At 38.8% G+C, this 27649-nt stretch overlaps 1 protein-coding gene across 2 annotated transcripts; it reads left to right on the plus strand.

The window, feature by feature from the left end:
• The first annotated feature begins 1170 nt into the window (after positions 1 to 1170).
• On the plus strand, positions 1171 to 27206 carry CENPI (centromere protein I). 2 transcript variants are annotated; one of them, XM_060756366.2, is made up of 21 exons: positions 1171 to 1282; positions 3542 to 3856; positions 4765 to 4899; positions 5046 to 5164; positions 5315 to 5422; positions 5758 to 5806; positions 7045 to 7091; positions 8170 to 8259; positions 9015 to 9143; positions 11366 to 11530; positions 11975 to 12095; positions 13127 to 13218; positions 13321 to 13438; positions 13536 to 13600; positions 14521 to 14618; positions 14767 to 14902; positions 17058 to 17182; positions 18330 to 18378; positions 19835 to 20056; positions 25357 to 25398; positions 25513 to 27206. In XM_060756366.2, exons 2-21 carry the CDS (start codon positions 3658 to 3660, stop codon positions 25651 to 25653), a joined length of 2250 nt encoding a protein of 749 aa, XP_060612349.2. In that variant the 5' UTR covers positions 1171 to 1282; positions 3542 to 3657; the 3' UTR covers positions 25654 to 27206. The 2 variants fall into 2 exon arrangements, with proteins under 2 accessions (XP_060612349.2, XP_060612350.2); XM_060756367.2 differs by having other exon boundaries at positions 3657 to 3856.
• The last annotated feature ends 443 nt before the right edge of the window (positions 27207 to 27649 follow it).

Below are 27649 nucleotides of genomic sequence, written 5' to 3' on the forward strand. Positions count from 1 at the left end.
ATTATAACAATATAGTTTATTAATATTTTTATTATTATATGATAAAAGAATATTAATAAAATATATTGTTATAATAAAATGCATTATCAATACAATTATATTATAAATTGATTAATATTAATTATAATATTAGTATATATTATATTATTATAAAAGTATTATAATATTATAAAAGATATTAATAAAATTTATTGTTATAATAAAATGTACTATCAATAAAATTATGTTATAAATTGATTAACATTAATTATAATATTAGTATATATTATATTATTATAGTATAATATTATAAAAGAATATTAATAAAATATATTGTTATAATATAATGTACTATCAATAAAATTATATTATAAATAAATTAATATTAATGATAATATTAGCAATTAATAACATAATTGCTTTAATACATTTAAATGTTTTATTAATATTATATTATTGTTGATATTAATCTGATAAGCAATATATTATTTTATTAATATTATAATTTATATTAATCAATTTATAATACAATTGTATTGATAGTACTTTTTATTATAACAATATATTTTATTAATATTATTATTATTATTTTATAAAAGAATATTAATAAAATATATTGTTAGAATAAAATGTACTATCAATTAAATTATAACATAAATTGATTAATATTAATGATATTAGTATATATTATATTATTATAATAGTATTATATTATAAAATAATATTAATAACATATATTGTTATAATAAAATGTATTATCAATACAATTATATTATAAATTGATTAATATTAATGATAATGTTAGCAATTAATAATATAATTGCTTTAATACTTTTAAATGTTTCATTAATATAATAATATATGGCTCTAGATGGGAAATGTCCTATGAACAATCAGAAGAGATATTTACATATTTGTAAACACGCCTTTTTCCAGTTTGCGCATGCGTAATTCTACCTTTTCAGTAGAAATGAATGAAATAAATACGCCTTTTTTCCAATTTGCGCATGCGTAGTTCCTCTCAAACCTTGTCGCTACAGCTCTTCGTGAGCATGCGCAGTTCCGCTCACATCTGGAGGAAGATGATGTCATTCGGTTCTCAAAAGGCAGAGGCGAGGGAGGCTTCTGCGCAGGCGCGGAAAGACCTTTCGCGGGGCAACCAATGGGCGCCCGTTCCGCCCACTTCCTGTCTTCGCCGCTGGAATACTCTTTTGCGCATGCGCAGGGCGGAAAATTTGAATTGAAGTGACGGTTAAATGGAATTGTTGTGGCGGCGGAGGTTTCGACGGTGAGGGGAGAACAGGTAGGCCTCTGCGGGGGAAGTCAAGGCAGGAGTGTTTCAGTATTCAGTGGGTCAATGTGGCTTTTTGGCAAACTTTAAATGTATTAAATGGGGATATGGCCTAAGGCAGGCCTGGGCCCACTTGGGCCTTTCCTCCTCCAGGTGGGGCAAAGAGCTCTTCTCTGCTGGAGCTAGGTGTGAATGTTTCAACTGACCACCATCATTAGCATTTGAAGGCCTGGCTGAGCCTGGGGGAATCTTTTGTTGAGAGGTGTTAAGATGTGCCTGGTTGTTTCCTCTCTGCTGTTTTGCTGTTGAGAACACAGAAATGCTGGACCACTCCAACAACCACCATGTCAGACTACACAGAGAAGCCACTGAAATCCACAAGCATGTGGACAATTTCAACAGAAAGGAGGAGACCATGAAAATGAACAAAATCTGGCTACCAGTATTAAAAAACTCTAAAATTACAACAGCAAAAGATTGGAAAATGACTGGAAAGGCCCTACAGCTGATGCTTACTTACTTACTTAGGCGAGCCCTCGTAGTCCGAGGATGATGGCCCTGCCAGTGTAGTATCCTGGCAGTGGGTCCGTACGTGACTGTGGAGCCCTATTCTTGATCTGTATCTTCTGCATTGAGGGCATCGGTTTCCAGGTGGAAGGTGGTCCCGGTCGGGGTTGGCTTGACACTCCCTCCTCTTGGCACTTTTCTCTCTTTCGCCCTCCATTCGTGCTTCTTCAAATTCTGCAGTACTGCTGGTCACAGCTGACCTCCAGCTGGAGCGTTCAAGGGCCAGGGCTTCCCAGTTCTCAGTGCCTATGCCAGAGATTTTAAGGTTGGCTTTGAGCCCATCTCTCAATCTCTTCTGTCCACCAACATTCCGTTTTCCGTTCAGAGTAGAGCAACTGTTTTGGAAGACTGTAGTCGGGTATCCGGACAACATGGCCGGTACAGTGGAGTTGATGGCGGAGGACCGTCGCTTCAATGCTGGTGGTCTTTGCTTCTTCCAACACGCTGACATTTGTCCACTTGTCTTCCCAAGAGATTTGCAGGATTTTCCAGAGGCAACACTGATGGTATTGTTGTAGGAGTTGCATGTAACGTCTGTAGACAGTCCACATTTCACAGGCGTATAGCAGATTTGGGAGGACAACAGCTTTATAAACAAGCACCTTGGTATCCCGGTTCTCAAACACTCTCTGCTTCATTTGGAAAAATGCTGCACTCGCAGAGCTCAGGAGGTGTATTTCGGTGTCGATGTTGACTTTGGTGGAGAGGTGGCTGCCAAGGTAGCGGAAATGGTCAACATTTTCTAATGTTACACCATTAAGCTGTATCTCTGGAGAGGGATTGCCTGGTGACTGCTGGAAGAGCACTTTGGTTTTCTCGTTGTTCAGTGACAAGCTGAGGTTTTCGTATGCTTCTGCGAAGGTGTTTAGAGTGGCTTGTAGGTCTTCTTCGGAATGCACACAGACAACGTTGTCATCAGCATACTGGAGTTCTACAACATATGTTGTTGTAACCTTAGTTTTGGCTTTCAGTCTGCTGATGATACTGTTTATTGTTTTAATTAATGCTTTATGTACTGTTTTAGTTAATGTATTATGTATTTTAATTATTGCGGGATTATTGTAATTGTTTATATGTAGCGGCATCAAATCATTGCCAAATGTAAGCCATCCTGAGTCCCCCTTCGGAGGTAGAGAAGACACTCGGTATAAATACCAGAAATAAATACATAAATAAATATGTATTTATGGCCAGATGGAATGGCCAGATGATGTTACTGGATAACATTTTTAACAAGATGCTTTAATGGTTTTATTTATGTTTTATATTGTAATTTTGATTGTTGTTAATGACACTTTTATGAATGCCTGACATCAAATTGTGCCAATCTGTAACCCGCCTTGAGTCGTCATATGGCTGAGGAAGGCGGGCTATAAATATCGTAAATAAATAAATATTTCCTTATCCCCTAATTTTTCCTTCGGCTGAATTTATGTGTAAGCCAGAACTGGTACATTTTAAAGATCAAAACAGATAATCTGGATTCAGTAACTGGATGATACAGCTGTGTAGATCCAGTGTGAGATCTCTCTCATTACCAACTGTGGAAGATGCATGGTTGGTGAGAATGAGAAAATAAGTGTTTTAAGGAGCTTCTTTATTTCTTGGGATGGCAAGGATTTGTATGTACTTGTGTGTGGAACACATAGCAGCTCCTTAGTGGTTTTTAAAAAAATGTGCTTAAGTTTGTTTTCTGTCTTTTAGGTAGCTTTTCGTTCATTTTTGGCTCAAAATTCATATACTGTTAGAGAGAAAAACTGATATTGACAAATGAAAATAAGTGGACTTGCTTTGCTGTTCTTGCAACGGATTTGGAAAGGATGAAGAAAGGCATAAGTGCTAAACAGCCAGAAGAAACGTTGCCTGCTATCTCTAGCAAGGCCACAAATCTTTCTGCATGGAGAACAAAGAATGCTGCCAGCAAAGATGCACAGAGTGATAAAACTGCACAGATGTGTATCAGTGAAGAGGGTGACAGTCAAAACCTTCTTAAAGAAGCACTTAATTTTTTGAAGAAAGGTAAGAATATAAGTAAGGCTAGTGTTATTGCTTATCTGGTTAAAGTAACCTTCCTCAGCATATTATTCTTTAGATGTTTTGGTCTTTTATGTCCATCAATCCCAGTCAGCATAGACAATTGCAAGAGATCATACAAGGCGTGGTGCAAAATAACTGAAGGATATTACAGGGTTGCATCTCATTAATTTTTTGTAGCTTTTCATTGTTCATACTTATTTGATGATAAGTTACACAATACCTGTCTTTACATATCTGAAGGAGTGGCATGTAGAAGATGGAGGCAGCTTGTTTTATGCTGCTCCAGGAACAAGGACACGAGTGAGTGGGTTCAAATTCCAAGAAAAGGAGATTCCACGTAAACATTAAGAGAACCTTTTTACAGTAAGAGCTGTCCAATAGTGGAATAGACAACCTAGTGGAGAATCTTCATTTTTGGAAGTTTAAATAGAGGTTGGCTGAGCATCTTGCAGGAGTTTGTTAGTTGCGTATTCCCACATAGCAGGGTAATGGGCTATACAGCTCTTTGTTCCTTTCCATTTCTAAGATCTTATGGTTCTAGGTATAGCATTCCACTAACTCTGAGCAGTAGGCATTGTGCTGATGAAGTTAGATTGAGTGCAGCCTAATATTTCCAATTGTGGCTTTTTTTTGTTTAGCAAACAGCAGAAATATGTTTATTAATCATGTTCATCTAAATAGAAAGGAAAACATTGTGCACTAAGACCATAACACCCTTGTTGTTATTTATTCGTTCAGTCGCTTCTGACTTTCAAACACCTCTGAAAAGTTCATTTTGTGAGAGGAAAAATTGGTGATGTAGGGTACTTGGAAATGAAAATGTCATATGAAACATTTCTCAGGATTGTGTTTAATGTGCAACTTTACCTGCTTTGATTTTTTTTTCCTAGTAAAAGGCCGCACTTCCCTGAAGAATGAGATTCTACAGAAACACTTGACGATTGTGGAAAAGATTGCCCAAGAAAGGGGCTTGAAAGCAAAAGAAATTGATGTTTTGCTGAATGTGGCACTCAGTGGCAAGTTTGGTAAAAACCATTTCTTGTTTCTGTATTTCCCTTTGGCTTTGAAGAGTACATGAGATCATTTGAATTGCTGTATGTGAGCCTCTACTAGCTTGTAAAAGATTATCAATACTACGAAAACCTAAGTGGTTGATCTTACTGTCTTCCAGCTGAAATGGTAAATAGTCGATTGCTGAAGAACTTGATTCCCACATCCACAATAACAGACGATTCAATTGTTTCAGCTGTGTCTTGTCTTTGTGCTGGCAAATGTTCTAAAACTACTCAGGTAAAGTATCAAGCATGGTGTTGATGCTCCATTTTTAGAAGTAATATTTATTTTCATTTGGGCTTATCCCGCACATTCACCATATTTCATAACAGATTTGTTGTGCTTGCCTCTCTCTTAATGAAGGATATGTTTTTCCCCCTTTATTAGGCACTCTTTTTAAAATGGCTGATTGCAATGTTTGACTTCATTGATCAGAAGGAAAAGATTAATGCTCTCTATGGCTTCTTCTTCAACTTCTTAGAAGATGAAAAACTGGTAAGATAAAAATAGTGAAAGAAAAAAAATGTTCCCTTTGACAGTGTACCACTTCATTCTTTATGATAATTTTAATTAGCTCTTCTACTTAGTTGCCAAGAGTCATCCTGTGTCTTATTTTGGGTTGTATTTTGACTGGGCAGGTTATTTCTTCAAAATGAATGTGGTTCACAAGAGATCTGTGTTTAAAGTTATAAGGTGTTTAAATTATTTTGATAATACATTCTACGAAGAGTAGAATAAGCACTATCTGCTTGTACTTATCAAATTAGGAAGAGAACATGCAATCTTTGAAGTTCACTGCTTGTGTTCATTCAAGGATTTTCTTTCTGCAGTTCCCCTATGTCTGCCACGTGCTTTACTTGCTGACCAGGAGAGAGAATGGTAAGATTCCAGTTGGATTCATGGCACATTCGGTGATTGCAAAAGTGAATGATTTTTATCCATTGCCTGACACAGGCTTTCTGTCACAGTGACTAGTCATTTATATTTTTTACCGCCCAAGGATTGGAGCCCCTAGTAGCGCAGTGGGTTAAACATGTGGGGACATGAGAGAAGCCTCTCACAAGGATGGTAAAACATCAAATATCCGGCCATCCCCTGGGCAACATCCTTGCAGACGGTGCCCGTTCTCTCACACCAAAAGCGACTTGCAGTTTCTCAGGTCACTCCTGACATTAAAAAAAACTGCTCAAGGATTATCTTGTTGAATAGAACGTATGATGCCTTTTACTGTGTCAACTAATTGAATCTGGCAACATAATATCTATAGCAAAAAAAAGCATGATTTGTCTTCATTCTTTGTGCTGTCCTACCCTATTTCCAAATTGTCTCACCATTTGGAATATTTATCTTAATTGTTTCATTTAAAATTGTCTTGCAGAAGAGCAACAAAATTTCTAAATTAAAGAATTACTGTATTTAATTTGAAGTCACACTTTTTTCTCTACATAAGTATATCTAAAAATGGGGTGTGTCTTAGAATCACAAGTGTATCTTGTGATTTTGTTAGTGATGGTACTAAAATTACGGTGTGTCTTACAATCGATTTTTTTTTTATTTCGTGTCAGGGCAGCCAGTCAATTATATTACATTTCTAACAGAATAAAGCAAACAAACAGATATAATACAAAATTTGTGAGTTTGGTGGTTGATTAAATGTCCTTTGACCAGTAGTTGGCCACTTGGAGTGCTTTTGGCGTTGCCGCAAGAAGGTCCTCCATTGTGCATGTGGCAGGGCTCAGGTTGCATTGCAGCAGGTGGTCAGTGGTTTGCTCTTCTCCACATTCGCATGTCGAGGATTCCACTTTGTGGCCCCATATCTGAAGGTTGGCTCTGCATCTCGTGGTGCCAGAGCGCAGTCTGTTCAGCGCCTTCCAAGTCGCCCAGTCCTCTGTGTGCCCAGGGGGGAGTCTCTCATTTGGTATCAGCCATTGGTTGAGGTTCTGGGTTTGAGCCTGCCACTTTTGGACTCTCACTTGCTGAGGTGTTCCAGCGAGTGTCTCTGTAGATCTGATTCTCGCCACAGAAGCGACCAGCATGCAAGCAAGCTTACAACTGATGACATTTTACAACATAAGGAATTTGGTATTATGGGATTTCATTTGTATTTTCCCCTGTAGTAAAACCTTTCCGTGTGAGGAGGCTCCTAGATCTACAAACCAGGAAGGTGAGTTATTTGAAACTCAAGTCAAAGCACCTTTAAAAGATTTTTCATTAACTAACATTTACTTATTTTATTTTATTTTATTTACTATATTCATACCCCCCTTCTCACTCAGAGCGACTTATAAGAAGGCAACAATTCAATGCCGCATATACAGACATTCAAATAAAATAAACATGCATTAATAACCATAGAGTTAAAGACCATCTAAATATTAAAATCAGTTATTGAAACCACACAGTCCGAAATCATAGTCCAGGGGCCATTCCGGTCATAATTGCACTTTATATAATATGTAAGTATTTTTTTAAATGGTATAGAGTGGCCATCAAGTTTTTCTTATTTACTGTGAGTCATATTCTGTCAGGAGTCATCTGAGGGAATTGCATGGTGCAGGTGGACAGAGTGAGGTTCAAAAACAAGTAAGTTTTCCCTTCTGTCTTCTGCTCAGTTGTGCTCCATCTCTCTGTCTTTTACCCATATGTTGTTGCACTTTATGTATAAGCAAAAGAAAGGAAGCACAGTGCTAGAGCCCATCTCTCTCTTGTGATCTTTGGCTTACTCTTCTGATAATGCACCTGCAAGTCATGATTACAGTGATTTCCAATAGCTAAAGCAGCAAGTTCATAGGTGATGGCTGCCACAGATGGATAATAATAATAATAATAATAATAATAATAATAGTCTTTATTTATAACCTGCCCCCTGAACTCGATGTGGCTTTCAGAAAATGAATACAGTACAAAAACACAAAAATAATACATAAACGACAATCCCAAAAACCTAATGAAAAATAAAACACAATACAAAAACCAGGCAAAAATTAAAACATAATAATAAATGGTAATATTAAAACCTCAGACTAATAATAACAAAACACTTTAAAAAGTAAGCTGAATTAATTTTTTTTGCTGGATTTAAACATATTGTCCACAGAGGCAAAACCAGTTCAAGCCAGTTGGTATTGGTACAGTTATAAAACCATCGTTACAGTAAAATGATAAATCAACTCTTTTTGAACGCCTGCTTCCGTGGATGAGACAGGAACACATAATCTAACTTTTCTCTGGTTGCTTTTCAGGGACCCGAGCCTCTTCTGCAAACCTTGCTATTGTTGTACAAGAGCTTTGCTCCGGAAATGGTATCTGTGACTCTACCCACAAAGATAAAGGTGAGGAATAGGATAGCTAGAAATAAGGACTGAGCCGGGCTCTGTTGGCAAGGGACAATGTATTAAAATTCAGTGTGACTAAATTTTCAAACTCCAAATTGAACCAATAACAATGGCTTATGAGACTGATAAGTACATTGCTGCTTTCTCTTAAACTCTGCGTGTCATGTTACTTAAAATGAAATGGTAAATCAAGGGGAAGCCAGGGTTGCCACAGTCATTAAATTAGAATACCATAGCTATACAGTTCCATGTAAACTATTATTAGAGATGCCTCTTGGACTGCTGTATGCTTCTGGATGTTGGACACTTTGGCTTCCACAAAGGTCAAATTTTGAAAATGATTCGGCCATCCAACAAACATCAAATCAGTGTGTAGTATATAGCTATGAGCTGAGCAAAACTGATTTTTTTAAAAGCATAGAGAAATGAATTTTAGGCTCAAATGGGACTCTGTTTTTGTGTAAGCGCCATGCTGAACTAGTTGCAAACTAATATTTTCAGAAGGATTCATCCAAACCTGAATCAAAACAGAATTTAAGCTGAGTAACAGATTCTAGTGTTAATTTGCATAAAACTCTAATAGTGAGTGCGTTAACTGCTTAGAGGGATGTTTTTCATTAATGCTTCTTGCTATTATGAGATGAGAGGGCTGCTCTGTGGGTTACGTGGCTGAGTACAAGTAACCATCTGATGGGTTATAGCTCTATTAATAACATCTGTATCTTATAACTTTTCATTAACTTTGTTTCCAGGCACGGTTTAGGAATTTGGGAAATGTGTGGAAATCTGCAATCAGCAACATAAAAAGGCGAATCTATGGGGAACTGCCTGCATCTAAACCAGATAACATAGGCGTTGGCGGTCTCCAGTCACGGAAGAGAGTGAGTTAGCTTGCAGGTTGCTTGAATGCCTTCATTGGACTATATTAATTATGTTAACTTTTATGTAAGCTATGTGGCATTATTTAACAGCTTATTGACTTTTGATTTGGTTTTTTATTAGCTATCCAACTTTGTGAAATGGCAAGACATGTACAGTCTCTGCGTTTTTCCATGCCCTGGCTGCTTTCCCCCTCTAACATCACACTTCCACTGCATTTTTTTTAAAAAAAATTTTTTAAAAAAATTACATTCATCAACATTACAGTGTAAACAGAACACAAAACAATGAACATTTTACAAACACATAAACCCACCACTAAGGCCTGACCAAGTATAATTTCCTTTGCCATTCATTTATGAGTCAACAGGTAAACAAATGTCATATCCAACATTCCTGATGAACAAGATTGTATTGTTTTTTGATGAAATTGGACTTTGTTGTTCATTCGTTCAGTCGTCTCCGACTCTTCATGACCTCATGGACCAGCCCACGCCAGAGCTCCCTGTCAGCCGTCACCACCCCCAGCTCCTTCAAGGCCAGTCCAGCCACTTCAAGGATGCCATCCATCCATCTTGCCCTTGGTTGGCCCCTCTTCCTTTTACGTTCCACTTTCCCCAGCATAATTGTCTTCTCTAAGCTTTGCTGTCTCCTTATGATGTGGCCAAAGTACTTCAACTTTGTCTCTAATATCCTTCCCTCCAATGAGCAGTCAGGCTTTATTTCCTGGACGATGGACTGGTTGGATCTTCTTGCAGTCCAAGGCACTCTCAGAACTTTCCTCCAACACCACAGCTCAAATTGGACTAGTATGAATCAAATTCTGATCTTTTAATTTTTCCCCTGAATACCCTCACTTCCATTGATAATTTATCATTTAAGGTGATGTTCCATACCTCCCCATACCATGCTTCCAGCATGAGATTGGTTACTGTCTTCCAATTCCTTGCAATTAAAAGTCTTGCCACTGTGATTAAAATCATCACCAGTTCTTTTTTTCTTTTCTTTTTTTTCATTTCAAAGTTCAGCTTTGTGGCATCAATTCGTTATGCTAACCTACCATCCAGGGCAATGTTTAGTCCTATAATGTTACCTATTTCCCTAAATATATTGTTCCAGAAACTCTTCAGCTGGGGGCATTCCCACCACAAATGAAAATATGTCCCTTTATGCATGCCACATCTCCAGCAGAGCTTACTTTGCTTTCTGTCCATCAGGTGTAATTTAACTGGTGTGGTATACCATCTCAATATGACTTTGTACACATTTGCTTTTAATCTTATTGTCATATTCTTCACCATTCTCCACTTTAGAACCCTTTTCCATTCCAGATCTCTCAGAGGCCCTAGGTCTCCTTCCCATACCTTTTCTAACAACTTTAACCCTATTTCCTCGCCTATTAATCCATGATATATTTTCCCAGTTAATCCTTTCCCAGATATTTCTTGCTTTTTAAGTTTATTTATTTATTTATTTATATCATTTTTGCCCCGCCCATATCAGACCAAAGGCGACTCAGGGCGGTGAACAATCGGCACAATTCGATGCTATATATAAAATACATACATCAATAAAAATAAAACATCACATTACAATATATCTAAAAAAATCAAAACAGTGAACAATAAAAACTTTAAAACTATGTCGTCATATTCATATTCATTCCTTATCCGTTATGTCGTCTTAGCCATTCCTAGGTCGTTTTTCCAATTCAGGTTTATCGGATTAAGCTGAGGCTCCAAAAGTTTGCTTGAAGAGCCAAGTTTCCGTTTTTTTCCGAAAGCTTAGGAGGGAGGGGGCTGATCTGATATCCCTGGGCTGGGAGTTCCACAGCCGAGGGGCCACCACAGAGAAGGCCCTGTCTCTCGTCCCCGCCAAGATCAGGTGTTTATGCAATGGCATAATCTTGAGGAGGAGCCTCCGGTGGCGCAATGAGTTAAACACTTGTTCTGGTAGGACTGCTGACCGAAAGGTCAGAGGTTCAAATCCGGGAAGTGGGGTAAGCTCCTGTTTATCAGCTCCAGCTTCCCATATGTGGACATGAGAGAAGCCTTCCACAAGATGGTAAAACATCCGGGCGTCCCCTGGGCAGCGTTCTTGCCCACAGCCAATTCTTTCAAACCAGAACCAATTTGCAGATTCTCTAGTTACTCCTGACATGAAAACAAAATTTTGAGGAAATAGCCATGAGCTGCCAACGAAGACATTTCTACTTTCTCTACAGAAATTGAACTCCATGTTGGTTCTTCCTGCATGTACCGCCAACCCTGGTGGCTCAAATAGGAGTCAAAAGCCCAACTATACTGATGTCCTCAATCACACTAAGTTCTTACCAGTGGAGCAGCTGCAGACCTTCTCCCAGCTTCTGGAAAACATTCATTGTTTAGAGGTAATTAACAGATATCCCAGTGACCAGAGGGAATGTGTTGGGATTAAATCAACCCTATTGAATATTTCAACTTCTTATGCTTCTAAAAATGATTGATAGAGGTCGAGCAGGCCTAAATGAGAGTATGTTAAAAGACCTATTCCATTTAATACAGTGTTATAAAGTATTAAGACTTATTGTACTGTGATTTTAATATTTATACTAGGATGATTTTAATGCTTTGTCTGAATGTTTAAATTTTGTTGATGTCTTGTGTTTAATGGTTTTAATGATTTTAAGTCAAAGTTATATGTAGATTTGTTATTATGATTTCTTTGTGTTACTGCACAATAAATCTAGTCTTAAATGTCTTGTTGTGGTGTTAAAAGTACAGAGAAACAAGAGAGTGGTTGAGTTTTTGTGTGTTCCTTTCTAACCAGTTTCTTCCTCTGGTTATGTTTACAGTTCCCTTCACGGATAGGCTCAGTGATAGGAAATCCACTATTGTTGCACCACATCAATTGTGTGAAAGATGACTCTGTCTACCAGAGAATGTATTACTGGATGGGTCAAACATTCAGAGAAGGTAGGGAGACTGGCTTGGTATCTGGGCCGATGTTTCTTCCCATGTTAGCCATGGGTTGCAGGCTAGTATGGTTTATTGTGTGGTTTTTAACAATTTACAACTGGTTTACATGTTAAGGCTTGTTCTATGTGATACTTGTGGCTTTTGTGGAAAGGTGTTATATTAATATAGTAATTTTCATGGTGCAAACATGCTTTGAGTTGTATCACTTCAGTTCACATCCCACTTCAAATGTGGTGCATGATCCAAAATACCCTCTCAATGGACCTGAATTGTGTCAAGGCATACCGTATATACTCGAGTATAAGCCGACCCAAATATGATCCGAGGAACCTAATTTTACAACAAAAAACTGGGAAAACGTGCTGACTCGCGTATAAGCCGAGGATGGGAAATGCAGCAGCTACTGGTAAATTTCAAAATAAAAATAGATATCAATAAAATTACATTAATTGAGACATCAGTTGTTCAAATGTTTTTGAATATTTACATAAAACTGTGATTTAAGGTAAGATTGTCCATCTCTGATTAAAACATTATTCTAACCTTCTTCAATATGAATGTGCTTATGTATCCTTCCAATAATAATAAAGAGAGTAAAATAATAAATGTAATAATAATAATAGAGTAAAATAATAAATGTAATAATAACTAGAATAAAATAATATATGTAATAACAACAATAATAAAGTAAAATAATGAATGTAATAATAATAATAGAGTAAAATAATAAATGTAATAAAACTAATAATAGAGTAAAATAATGTAAATGTAGTAATACTAATAATGAATAGAGTACAATAATAAATGTAATAATAATAATAATAATATTAACAGAGTAAAATAATAAATAACCTTAACTCGAGTATATGCTGAGGGGGGCTTCTTCAGCCTAAAAAAGGACTGAAAATTGGCTTATACTTGAATACATATGGTAATAATGACTGGTGTGGGGTTTTCCTTAATGTATGAATGTGGGAGAAGTGGGAAGGATGGAAGCATTACTTTTAGCTTTTTCTTTTATGATTCAGAATGTCCTTGGTATAAGATTGAAAACCAGCAATATGAATTGGAGTTCAGAGACTTTTTGGATACAGTCTTGGAAGCTGAATGTTTCCTGCAGGTTAGTTTGCATGCAGCTCTTCTAGCACTCTGAAGCACACAGTGGCCATTCTAGACTGGCTGAAGAAAAGGACTGGCTGACTGTCTCAATTGTCCCTTTCAGGAGGGCTTCTCATCCTGTGAGGAATTCTTATACAGGAGCCTGCCCTTCTGGGATGGCCATTGTTGTCGAGCACAGGTTCTGCAGTTGGTGAGTTGGATCCCTCTCAGCACTTTCTCAGGTATGCAACACAGCCAAAGAGCCTTGTCCCTTTAAATAAATAGTCAAAGTAGACATGATTGTTAAGAAGTCACTGTTCTTTTCTTTCTTTGTTGTAGAAATGAAGCCTTATCTCTTCAGGCCTTTGACACAACTTTTCATTACATCATCTCTGTATTTTAAGGTAATGGAGGGGAAGGAGCCAACTTAGGCACCATATATACTTGAGTATAAGCCAAGTTTTTGACCCCCTTTTTAGGCTGAAAAAGCTTCCCTCGGCTTATAGTTGAGTCAAATTTATTTATCATTTTACTCGGTTATAATTATTATTATATTTATTTTTATTAGTAGTACATTTATTATTTTACTCTATTATTATAGTTATTACATTTCCATTTCTTTGCTCTATTTATTATTATTACGGTATTACATTTATTGTATTTATTATTTTGCTCCTTTTATTATTGTTAGAAGGATACGTAAGCACATTTACATTGAAGGAGGTTAGAATAATGGTTTCATCAGAGTTGGACTGTCTTATCTTAAATTACAGTTTTATGTAAATATTCAAAAACATTTATCCTACTGATAACTCAATTGATGTAATTTGTATCTATTTTTATTTTGAAATTGATAAGAGTGGGATTCAGATCCCACTCTCGGCTTATACTCGAGTCAATATGATTTCCCAGTTTTTTGTGGAAAAATTAGGTGCCTTGGCTCATATTCGGGTCGGCTTATATTCATTTGATCCCTGTCACATTGAAAAACTGTTTTCTTGAGCTGACGTCAACAACCACTGACAACCGGGAAGTAAATCAAGTTTCATTCGTCTTGATACAAGACAAAACCTTGAATAACACTGGGATTACTATCCTTGCCAATGGAAGGAGGTGAATCACTTGTTGCAATTGTGGGTGCTTTTATGTTCAAAAGCAAAGGGATTTTCTAGAAACTGGACATAGCTACTTAATGACCCTGTGGCTATTTGTAAACCTGATTTTGCTGCTGCCAAGCTTCAGAAATGTTTCCTTAATAGTGTACAAATGAGCGTGGTCGAAGTCTGAAATACAGTTGACCCATTGATGGTTTCTTTTTCTACAGTGTAGTGTTCTTGAAACTCTGAGGGAGCTGTTGCTAAACTGGCTGAACTGGCACATCGTGCAAGCAGACATGGCAACACAGTTGAATGTTGACATCTTGTAAGTACGGCATTTAAAAGCTGCTCAGAACTCCTGTACTATATAGTGACCGTTAAGCAGTCAAGTGAACATGTAGCTTTGCGTGAAGACAGCCACGCCCTATCTTGTAAGTGGTTGATACTGATAGTTCTGTCTTGTTTTTCTATAGGAACACAACACTTTCTGGGGTAGTCAGCTCTGTGGAAGAGACCATCCACTTTGTAGGCTGGCTTTCAACTATTGCTCTGCGTTTGGAGAACAATTCTGCGTTCTTGATGCATTTCATCCTGGACTTCTATGAGATAGTATGTAAGCTGTTCATCCTGCCAGTTTAGTCTGTGGTTTTGTTCTGTGATCTTCAACAACCTGTTGCTTTTCAAATGTGCTGGGCTCTAGATGTGAATGGCCAGTGGCCATGCTGACTGGAGTTGGTGTAGCTTACAGTGCTTAGAACAACGTTTCTCAGCCTGGGGGTCAGGACCTCTTGGGGGAGGAGTCATGAGGGGTTTTCAGAGGAATCGTCAAGGACTACGAGAAAACATATATTTCTGATGGCCTTCAGAACCCCATTGGCAGAGAAGATTGAAGATCTCTCTGCCTGTCCTTCTCTTCCTATTTGGAAACAGAGGGTGGCGAATCCTCCCACCAAAAGCCCTCCTCCTGCTGTGATTGACCGGCCTCTCAGCCAAAGGGGGGGGGTTGTTTCTGAGATTAAGCAGGGAGGGGAGAACAGGCGTGCTTGGCATATGGCAGCGTGGTGCGCATGTGCGGGCGAGGAAGAGCCTGTGAGACTGGAGGGAGGCTTGTGCCAGTGAGTCCCTTCAAGGCAGGGAGGTTCTGTGTGGGAAGTCTGCCCCAATTCTATCATTGGTGAGGTTCAGAATACTCTTTGACTGTAGGTGAACTATAAATCCCAGCAATTACAACTCCCAAATGTCAAGGTCTGTTTTCCCCAAACTCCACCAGTGTTCACATTTGGGCATATTGAGTATCTGTGCCAAGTTTGGTCCAGATCCATCATTGTTTGAATCCATAGTGCTCTCTGGATGTAGGTGAACTACAACTTTCAAACTCAAGGTCAATGCCCAACAAACCCAGTATTCTCTGTTGCTCATGGGAGTTCTGTGTGCCAAGTTTGGTTCCATTCCATCATTGGTGGAGTTAATAATAATAACAACAACAACACTTTATTTGTACCCTGCTACCATCTCCCCAAGGGATTCAATGTGGCTTACATGAGGCCGAGCCCAAATACAACAATACATGCAATAATAACAACAATACAAGGAATTAAAATAAAAAAACATGTACAATAAGAGATGCAACATTAACAATAAGACAACACAAAATTAAAACTGTGGGAAGGCCAAATGTAAAATTGAAATTGAACATAATGCTGGAGCATGGGTGAAAAGGTGGTAGTGGCGTTTGTGGAAAACATACAAGCAGACCTAAAATGTAAAGTCCTTCGGAGGACAAAGTGCTATGGGATCATGATTCTGGGAAGGCACACTGGAACAACCACATCTTCAAGCTCCTCCTAAAGACTGCCAGAGTTGGGGCCTGCCTGATGTCCCTAGGGATTGAGTTCCAGGGTCGAGGGGCCACCACCGAAAAGGCCCTCTCCCCCCCCCCCCAATCGCGCCTGCGATGCTGGTGGGATCAAGAGCAGGGTTCAGAATATGCTTTGATTGTAAGTGAACTATAAATCCCAGCAACTACAACTCCCAAATGACAAAATGAATTCCCCTCCCCTAACCCCACCAGTATTCAAATTTGGGCATATTGGACATTTGTGCCAAATTTGGTCCAGTGAATGAAAATACATCCTGCATATGGATATTTACATTACAATTCATAACAGGAGCAAAATTACAGTTATGAAGTAGCAACAAAAATAATTTTATGGTTGGGGGTCACCACAACATGAGGAACTGTATGAAGGGGTCATGGCATTAGGAAGGTTGAGAAATACAGTCTTAGAATGATGGAATGGAACCAAACTTGGCACACCGAACTCCCATGAGCAACAGAGGTGGGCAGTTCTGAGAGCTGCAATATCTGGGTGCTACATGAACCCCCCCCCCCCTTCTCTAATACTTCAGGGGAGGAGGAAGACACATTACATTACATAGAAATGTGAGTCGCCTAAGGGCTGAGAACAAATAAAGTAAATAAATAAATAAATAGATTAATAAAATTATTTGCCTGTATAAATCCTATTTTTAGATTAATTCAAAATGCTACAATAAAGTAGAAATAAAACAACTAGGAATAAATCAGCAATAAGACAATAAGGAGGAAGTAATTCTTCAGATGCCCTGAAGGCAAAATGTTTAATCTCATGTAGAAAGCTGTGATGGTTGTGAAGCGCAATGCAGCCTCTCCCTTTTTCTTTTATTATACAAAAGGCAGAGTGTTGGGCATAATAATTCATCTGTCTCTCTTTCCTACTTAAAGGTGTGTGATGTGTATCAGAAGTACAATCTCCCATTGGTTGTGATGCCACCTGCTGGGGTCTTCTATCCAGCACTGCTCAGTATGGATTCTGTCACGGTCAACCGTCTCTGTCATATTATGTACAGGTATTGTAACGGTCCTGTTTTTTCTGCCCTGGAGGCACCTTTACTACTTCCAAGTTCTCCTCAACATCTTATCTAGGTGGCTATAATCTATCCTATTGCTAACTACCAATGCAGCATTTAGAATATCTGCACAGTGCAGCTTCCATACATCCAGGTATCTGCACTGTCACCTTAAACAAAGAGTTCCTGTTGTTGGGTTGTTGTAAGTTTTCCTGCAAGTCGCTTCTGGTGTGAGAGAATTGGCCATCTGCAAGGACGTTGCCCAGGGGTTTTGGTTTTAGGAAAGCAACAGTTTCTTTGTGTACAGGCAGGCACACCGATGAATGGAAAAGAGCATCTGTTTAACTGCTGTCCTCTCCCACAGGTGCTTGAGAGTTGTGAAAAGGGCCTCTTGAACTCCTCCTTGAATCACTTTGTATTCAGCAATGAGTTCAGTACGCTTGCCATTGAATGATAAAAGAACTGTCACACATGACTCCTCCTATTCTCCTCCTATTGTCTGCTTTGGAAATGGCTGCTATTCTAACAAGTCGTGGGAGGAATCCCCGTGAAGAGTAGCAGTACTAAAAAGAAGATGGGGAACATTTTATGTTCTCTCGGTGTCTTGTTGCTTTTGAGAGTAGAAAGGTCATTAACAATTCTTGGTTACTTGTAGCCGAATTGCTAAGAGATGGAGGAAGAAGAGGAAGGTGTAACGTGTACTTTCAAATGTTCAAAAACTCCACAGTTATCTATCAATTAGTGTCATTTTCAAGCATGTTGCAGATTTATTTTTTCATGTCAGGAGCGACTTGAGAAACTGCAAGTCGCTTCTGGCACAAGAGAATTGGCCGTCTGCAAGGAAGTTGCCCAGGGAACGCCTGGATGTTTTACCATCCTGTGGGAGGCTTCTCTCATATCCCTGCAAGGGAAACTGGAGCTGACAGATGGGCTTCCATCTGTCAAACCGTTGACCTTTTGGTCATCAGTCCTGCCGGCACAAGTGACTTGCATTAGCCACCTAAAGATTTTAGACAAGAAGCAAGCTGTGGACATCTTGATTCATCGTGCTCTTGGGCACTATGTATTCCCCCATCTTATATTACACACGTGCTGTTTAATAGATCTCTGAATATCTCTTAACCCCTTCTTTCCTCTGCTGTTTTAGGTATCGAGCCAACTTGTTATCTGCAAAACAAAACCAACAAACTAAGCAGGTAAAACAATAAGACATTTTTGGACTTTGTTTGGAGTCTTTTACCTCTGATATCCAACACAATCCCATTGACAGTCTTCAGCACTTGCTTCCATCTGTTTTATGTTGTCCTATTTTCCAAACTTTCTTGCCTTTCCCACTTTCAGCTGAGGAACAGTTTTCCTTAAAATCGCCTAATCTTTCTGACCCTTTCCATATCCCTAACATTCTACATCTGAAATTTCCAAACCAGGTTCATAACATTTCTACTCTTACTATTCTTTGAAAGTAATGATGCTGGTAATTGTATTCCAAAACTAATGTGTTTTAATACTGTTATTTCTGTTACCCACATAGTAAACTACTAATTTTTCTAATTAATAAATTCTCATGAAAGGGGGAAAATATTATAATATATTACAATATAATACTACTACTAATAATAATATGTTAATATATTTATATAATAATATTACAGTTTAATGGTATACTACAATATAGTGATATATAATACTTATATTGTGCTATGGTAATAATATTATATATTGTATTTACATATTACTTTTAAGCTGCTCTGAGTCCCCTTCAGGGTGAGAAGGGCGGCATATAAATGTCGTAAATAAATAAATAAAATCATAATATGACAGTAATAATAAGATGAATAAATTAATTATAAGATTATATATCTTTTAATAAAAAAACTACTCAACTCTTCTCCATTACTATGTTACTGTTAAATACTACAAAGTAGGTTTGTGCATTTCAGCTGAACCTCAATCTGTTTCTGCGGACCGGATTTCAGTAGAACCCCGTATCCGTTTTCACGTGACTCCCGAAAACGGGCAGGTAGCCGGATAGGCATTTTTGTTCCGCAGCCAAAAAATATGGCTACATCCATCCCATTGGCAGCAATGGGGAACTTATGAGGCTCCCCTTTTCGTTCCTGGGACCCTTTCCTTTCTTCCATTCAAGGGAGCCTGGGTTTCAGCAATAGGGTTAAGGAAGCAGACACAGTTTGAGTTAGACACATCACGGTGTTATTCTACTCCAATTGGCCCAACAGGCAGGGCTGATAGGGAAACCCCATGCAAGGAGGAGCATGCAGCAGCCTCTTTGCATGTTGCATGCTCCCGAAAAGGGGAGGAGGAGTTGTGATCAGCTGCCATGTGGTCCTGTTACAGATGGGAAACCGTGACATTACGGCCATCTGACCAAGCCAAAGAAGCCAGATTGGCCAAAGAAAAATGGCTAAATCGGATCCATGCACAAGCCTACTACAAAGAACAAAACAAAAAATACATACAGAGGGCTAATATCATCTGATCGATCAGTGATATTTTGTAGATAACACTATGTAAGAAAATTTGAGAAATCTAGTTACCTAGTGTAATGATTGCATAGTGAGCCTGTTGGAGTGATGTTGCTTGTTAGCGAGAGATGAACGTTGCCATTGCTCTCCCCTTTGTCCTGTGCTTCAGTTCACCTTTAGCAACCGAACATGCCAAGAATACAACCAATACATCACTGCCATGGTTGGGTGCCTGTGGACCTCAAATGCATTTGAGAAAGACCTCCACCCCCTGGGCCTTTTCATGGACTCTGAAGTGCTGGAGAAGACCAGGATGCAGGAGTGCAGGAAGGGCTTGAACTTAGCTTACCACCCTGCCTTGACAGGCTATGCAATGCTGTTCTTGGAGCAGGTATGGAAATATATTTTTCTAGTAATATCTACCTAGAGTTTCTTTGGTACCGTGGTAGTAACTGAAGGCTATTAAATCTGTGTGTGTGTGTGGATTAGACAGATGACATTGTGTCTTTCTTGTTTCCTCCTATATTTTATAGACTTGTACAGGTTTGTGCAGAAGTCATTGATACTATGTATATGTTTAACTGTTAGAATATATTTGTGTTGGTAACAGTAGCTGAAACTAGAGTTAACTGGTTGTATCCACAGTGAGGTTGCCAAGGAGACCAGGCATGAGAGTGAGAAGTGGGTGGAGCCAAGCAAGAAAATGTTATCTGCGTCTTTGAAAAGGGACAGTTGGTAGTTGGGAGTGGAGAGTCAGTGTGTGTGAATAGCTGAAGGTTTTTCAGTCTAGGAAGGCTGAAGGGAGAAACCTAACCAGTTTCTTTAGTTAAAGTAGACTAAAGGAAGCTCGTTTAGATCACTAGTCAGGGAAGGACTAGAGATCAGGGATTTGATCAAGAAAAGATCAAATTGGAAGGCTATTCACATTAAGAAACATTGTTTATTAAAGTGCTTCACCTCAGTAAAAGTTAATCACAAGTTGTGTCATCTAGAAGGGTGGACTGTATTTCAAACCAAGTGTTACTCAAAGTTCTATAAGTTATTCAGTTATTTAACAGCCTGCAACCATACGCTTTGTACATAATAAACTTGTTAACTTTTGTTGAAGACCGTCTCATCTCCATTAATCTGCGTCTGTGGAGCCAGATCTCTACCTCCAATACCTCACGTTGGTGGCAGTTACCTTAATTTACAAGTAATAATTGGCCTCCCCTATAATAAATTCTTATCAACAATTGAGGCCTGAGATTAATTACATCCATAGTCATCCACACCTGTATAATTGGTGGCAGAATTAGGAACAGTCTGTGCAATTGGTGACAGCGGGTGGGATCTTTAAAGTTAAAAAAACCCTATACCCTGTCTATTGTTGGAATTGCAACTGCACAGGCTCCTTAGAATATGTGAAACAGGATGATATAGTTGTGTTCATAGATTTGAATTCAAGGCTTTATCTATCTGTCAAGGCTCACAGAATCAGAATATTTCCTGGCTTTTTTACTCCACAGTAGGTCTAAGTAGTCCTGGCCCTATTTGTTGGAACGGAAGCCTATCAAATCACTTCTTTCTTCACTCTGTTTGTATTTGGGACCATTGTAGAGATAGTATGCATGCTGCTGACTCACATCAGGATTACATGTATAGACTTCATAGCTTTGAAGTCCAGGTGTTCATGTCATAATTGTTTTGAAAAAAGAATATGCAGCGGATAAACATTTTTGGAACTCCACTGGTACATAGGCATATTCGGGGCCATAAAGTTGTGCCTAAAAGTAACCAATGGCAGCCTAATTCTCAATCAACAGCTATTGGTTCATCTGGTTCATTTAAACCCTTGAACTGCTAACCTGAAGATTGGCAATTTGAATCCACATGATGGGATGAGCTCCCATCTGTCAGCCCTAGCTTCTTATGCGGGGACATGAGAGAAGCTTCCCATAGGAGGATAACACATCTGAGCATCCCTGGACAACATCTCTGCAGACAGCTAATTCTCTCACAGAATTGCAGTTATCTCAAGTCACATGAAAAAAACTGGGTGTACTGGTTGACATGCAGAGGTTCAGCATGGTTTTAGAGAGTGATTAGTATAATGTTTATGGTCTAGTTCAGTGGCCTGAAGCCCAGGGAATTTTAGTGGTACATGTTGTATCTATTAAGTTTGTCATATTTGGTTTATGTAACATGTTATTTTTTATCTGTTTTATTTTTGGTTTTGTATCATGTAATCTCATTTGTTTTTACCATTGTTCGCCGCTTTGAGTCTCATCCATGGGAGAAAAATGGAATAATAATAATAATAATAATAATAATAATAATAATAGTTTTTCTGAAGATGCCAAGGATAAAACAGGCTTTTCAGCTCACAAGCCATCTACTCCTCAGTGAGTGATAATCTTAATAATATTGCCTTTTTGTAGACAGACAAAAGTGGGATTTGCTCTTCAGATCACCAGAGGGCACTATCACACAGCAGAAGATACCTGCTGCCCAAGTAGTGTTAGCCTGGAATCTGAGCACCTTCCTCATAATAATCATAATAATAATAACAACAATAACACAATATGAGGATTGAAAGATTGAACTGCAAAGACTCTGTCACAAGCCAGTAAAGGGGGTCCCGGTGGTGATCGGCACACTGGGTGCAGTGCCTAAAGACCTTGGCCTGCACTTAAAAACAATTGGCGTTGACAAAATTACCACCTGTCAGGTGCAAAAGGCTATCCTACTTGGATCTGCAAACATTATTCGCCAATACATCACATAGTTAGACACTTGGGAAGTGTCTGACATGTGATCCAATGCAACAGCCAGCATAGTGATTGTGTTTGCTGTGTACTAATCCTGTTGTGTATGAAATAATGATAATAATTTTATTTCTTACCCGCCTCTCCTCACGGCAAATAAAACAGCAATGATTCAAATGCCATACCATAGTTATTCTGGATTCAACTATTGTAGAGTTCATTATGCTTTCAACTCAGCCACTGCTGAATAATCATATAGCGCCCTACTTACCATGTCAAAAATAAATTGGATTGTGGGATGATTTCTGCAACCTACAAGAAACCAGAGCTGCATTATTTTCATGGTAGCCTGTCATCTCCATAAGAGTCAGAACTACAGCATAGTTGGAATCAACATGGAACTTAGAATCCAACAGCTTTGTAAGGCATCAGACTTGCCTTTTAAAAAAGTGGCTGAACATAATAAGATAGCTTCAAAAATAAATATTGCGGGAAACTATAATTCCCCCTTTCTTCCTTTACAGCGGAAGATCAATAATAATTTAATTTGGGGACAAGCAGCCTAGACTTCTTTTTCAGTTTCCACATTTTGAGCTGAAAATAAGTTGGAACTGTTTTGTTTTGGGGTTTTGTTTTTGTTTGTTTTTTGTTTTGAAAACATGAAATTAATTTCATCTTTGCAGTCTCATTTGTATTGATTTTTCCCATAGACTTTATGATTGAACCCTGGGTTGATTTTATCACCCAGCTTTTGCACAGATTCTAAAACGCTTATTTTACAGTGCTGCCCACTAAGGTTTAGAATGTCAGTCAAACCATGCTGCCTTCAATTTACTAGTTTCTGAAGGTGATTCTGGAATTAGTGTGGTATTAGTGTGTTAATTGTGTTATAATATATTGTATATACATATAATATTTATAATATAATGTAACACAATATAATACTACTAATGATATGTTATAATTAAATATTTTATATAACACTAGCTGTGCCCTGCCACGCGTTGCTGTGGCCTATAGTAAAACTTATCAAAGTTGAGGCAGATATCTGGACTATTATGAAAGAGAGGTCCCTACCTATTCCTTCCCCCTTTTCCTCCCCCTTTCTCTCCTTTCTTCCTTCTCTCCCTCTTTCTTTCTTTCCTTCTTTCACTACTTGGTTTCATCCTTCTCTTTCCTTCATTCCCTCCCCCTTTCTTCTTTTGCCTTTCTTCCCTCCCTGTTTGCTTCCTTCTTTCACTTTTTATTTCCTTTTATTTCACCACCATCATAACAATAACAATAATGCAATGCATTGCCTCCGGGACCTGACACCTCTCCCATTCCCCCTAAAAGGGTCTCAGAGGAAGAATAATAGCATAATAATAATCATAGAAATAACAACCTTTACCCGCCACGTGTTGCTGTGGCCAATCTTCCCTCTTTCTCTCCTTCTTTCCCTCCCTCCCTCCTTCCTTCCTTCCCATCTTTCCTTCTCCTCTTCTTTCTCTATCTCTTTCCTTCTTTCCCCCTTTTTCTTTCTCTTCTGCTGTCTCTCTTTCCTTTCCTTCCATCTTTCCTTTTCTTTCCTTTTCTTCTTCCTCTAACTTTCCTTCCTTCCCCCTTTTTCTTTACTTCCCTTTCTCTTCCTTCCTTCTTTCCTTCCTTCCTGTCTTTCCTAGATTTTGACAGGGCGGGAAGGGGCGGGGTGGGGTTTGGAGGTGACCTGAAGTAAAAGGAGGTAAGATTGGGGCAGGGGAGTGATGGAGCGTGGGGTTGCGTGTGTGTGTGCGGCGGCGGGGGGAGTGGGGTTGCATGTGTGTGTGCGGCGGCGGGGGGGGTGGGGTTGCGTGTGTGTGAGGCAGTGGGGGGAGTGATGGAGCGTGGGGTTGCGTGTGTGTGTGCGGCAGGGTGTGTGTGTGTGCGGGAATCGGTGCGGCGGGGCTTGGAGTGGGCATGGTTTCCGCAGAGGGAACGTTGGCCGGAAGGCCATGTGCGGCTGGGTGCCAATGCGCATGCTCAGTTGTTTTGCCGTTTTGTGAGTGTGTTGTGTTGTTTTTCATTTTGAGTAGGTATGTTTGTACCTTGTGGGTTGTGTTATGGGCACGGGGATTTTGGTTAAGTTTCGTTGGGGGATTTTTGAGTTGTGTTGTTTTGCCGTTTTGTGAGTGTGTTGTTGTGTTGTTTTTCATTTTGAGTAGATATGTTTGTACCTTGTGGTTTGTGTTATGGGCACGGGGATTTTAGTTAAGTTTCGTTGGGGGATTTTTGAGTTTTGTTGTTTTGCCGTTTTGTGAGTGTGTTGTTGTGTTGTTTTTCATTTTGAGTAGATATGTTTGTACCTTGTGGGTTGTGTTATGGGCACGGGGATTTTAGTTAAGTTTCGTTGGGGGATTTTTGAGTTTTGTTGTTTTGCCGTTTTGTGAGTGTGTTGTTGTGTTGTTTTTCATTTTGAGTAGATATGTTTATACCTTGTGGGTTGTGTTATGGGCACGGGGATTTTGGTTAAGTTTCGTTGGGGGATTTTTGAGTTTTGTTGTTTTGCCGTTTTGTGAGTGTGTTGTTGTGTTGTTTTTCATTTTGAGTAGATATGTTTGTACCTTGTGGGTTGTGTTATGGGCATGGGAATTTTGGTTAAGTTTTGTTGGGGGGTTTTTGAGTTTTGTTTCCTCGTTGGATGCCCCTAACAAATTTATATATATAGATGTAATATTACTAATAATATTACAATATAATGGTATAATACAATATAGTAATATATAATACTGATATTGTACTCTAATAATATAATATATTGTATGCATGTGTGTGTGTGTATATATCTTGTAAGCCGCTCTGAGTCCCCTTCAAGGTAAGAAGGGCAGCATATAAATGTCATAAATAAATACATAAATTTGCTAGCCTGCCCTAGTTGAAGATATTTTCCTTTTTTAATTTCTGGCATTTCATTTTATTTTTCCTTCAGGTTCAACCGAAAGACAAAGTTCTTAACTTCAAGCTAATTCAGGTAAAGTGCTGGACTTTGGATTGAGCTGATAGAACCGATAAATAAAGCAAATGCAAGAACGTGCTTCTACGGTTGGAAGTCCTAGCACTCACCATTGTAATGTTTCATTTGCAGGGGAGGAGATGGGATTGGTACCTGGAATATCTCTACTCCCAAGACTTACAAGGCCTGAAACTCTTCATTGAGAGCAGCATCAACCGTGTGTCTCAATCTTCTCAGAAAAAAGCAAGCAAGGTGGCCGGAACAACAGGCTGATTGGTTTTTACTCTTCTTCCTATCGGAGCTAAAACATTGGAGGTTGCCGTGCTCCTGTTTTTGAGAGTCATTTCCACAGTACTAATGGATACCCCAAGGCTGCAGCACTAGTGGAGCTGGCTTCCTGCACCGTGCAACATGCAACATTCCGCTATTTCGGGAACACATCTTCTGAGTAAAGAAGAAAAGATAACAAAAAAGGGGTGCCTTCCAACATGGACCGGTGTTTTTTCATTCTTACGAAATGAGGAAAACTGCTTGGAAATGTTGAGAAGATTGGAAGTGACAATATTAATTTGTGTTGACCATACTTTGGAGGGAAATTGGAGGGACACTTCTAGTGTGACTGGTGGCTTCCACAGCAGTGGGAACATCTGGAATTTCATTTTCGATCAGTACCACAAAGACCTGCAGCAGTTAGAGTGGCTGGTAAAATGCAAGGTGTGTGTGTGTTACTTTGTACATAACTGTATAGTAGCTATTTATGCAACAAAACGGGATCTGTAATTTATATGCTTTTGCTTTTTATCTTATTCTAGAGATTCACAGTTAAAAGGCGTCTTTCCATCTCTCCTTGTACAAAGTATACCCACAGAACCCAATTTTTGTTTGTTTGGATTTCTTAAGTTTTTGCTCTAGAATGTTTGTTTTTGAAGGGATCCTCAAACCCGGTACTGGCATCGAAAGGAAACTTTCAGACATTAGTAATCCTGTTCTCTGTTATCCCTACTAAACGTTTCCTTAGCAGTTGGTAGAGACGAATGAGTCTTTGACTGATGATGATAGTTGGCTGCCTTTGACTTTCCTTACTCTGCCTCTGTGATAAACCAAGATAAATGGTCAGGGAAATGGCAATATATTCTTCCAACCTTCGAAATATACCTATCATAACAGCAAGGTGCCAGTGATGGAGATGTATCATCTTAAAACCTGACCATTGTATGCATTGTAGGGGGCTGAAGATCCCCTTGCATACTGGGAAAAAGTAATTTTTGGTTTCATCACACTAGAGAAAAAATCCACTTAAAATCCAGCTTCTGCCTCCTGCAGAATTCTGGGGTTTGTAGTTTAGTGAGACTGTTAAAGGCTCCTCCCTAAACTACAAACCCCAGAATTCTGTAAGAGGCAGAAACTGGATTTTAAATGTTTTTTTTTTCTGATCTAATTCTACCCCTTTGTGCCTTTCCTATGTACTTGGGGCTCTTGCTGTTTCCTGTGATGAATTCTTTCAGCCAGATTTCTGCAATAGATTCCCCAAGATGGTTTGCAAAGGCATGAAAACAAACATAACAAAATGAATTCAAAATACTAATATTGATAGTTAAGTAACATTTTGTTTAAATAGGAGTAACAATTAGAAATTTTGATTCAAGAGGGTTAAATTAAATTTGAAACAGCTAGCAGCAGTCAAATGACTGTCAGAGTCTAGCCTTTGTCTCCTCAAAGCTTTATTTTGATCTCTGTCTGGTGACTTAACGTTTTCACTCATCTCCCTACAATTCCAAATTGCCCATTGCATGATTTAAAATAAAGAAATCACATTATTTTTGTAACGTTGTTCACATTTGCTTAATTTGCTTTGTTAATTTGGCTCATCAAGGCTGGGATTTGGCTCTTCTTTGCACAGAGACAGGGTTTTGGCAGGAAGCAGCAAAGCTGAACAACCTTGAAGGAAGAGCATCATGTTCTGCTCCATAACAATCCAGGCGCAACATGTAATCAAGCACATGCTTTCACCCACACATAATAGTTACTAATAAGCCAGCATCCATCACTAGAAAATATGCAGATGCTTTCTTGTGTTCCTCGCCTCCGAGTGTTTAATTTTGGGGGGGGGGGGGGGGGGGGGGCAAAAATCATCAGGAAGGCAATGCAGCTGTTCAGTTGTAAGCCACATTTTGTTGCTTTTTTATATCTAGAGAGACAACTGCACACACTGACCAGTATGTCATTGCACAACAAGATACCGTATATACTTGAGTATAAGCAGACCCGA

This window comes from Anolis sagrei, chromosome 10 (genome assembly GCF_037176765.1).
Source record: "Anolis sagrei isolate rAnoSag1 chromosome 10, rAnoSag1.mat, whole genome shotgun sequence".
Lineage (NCBI taxonomy): Eukaryota > Metazoa > Chordata > Lepidosauria > Squamata > Dactyloidae > Anolis > Anolis sagrei.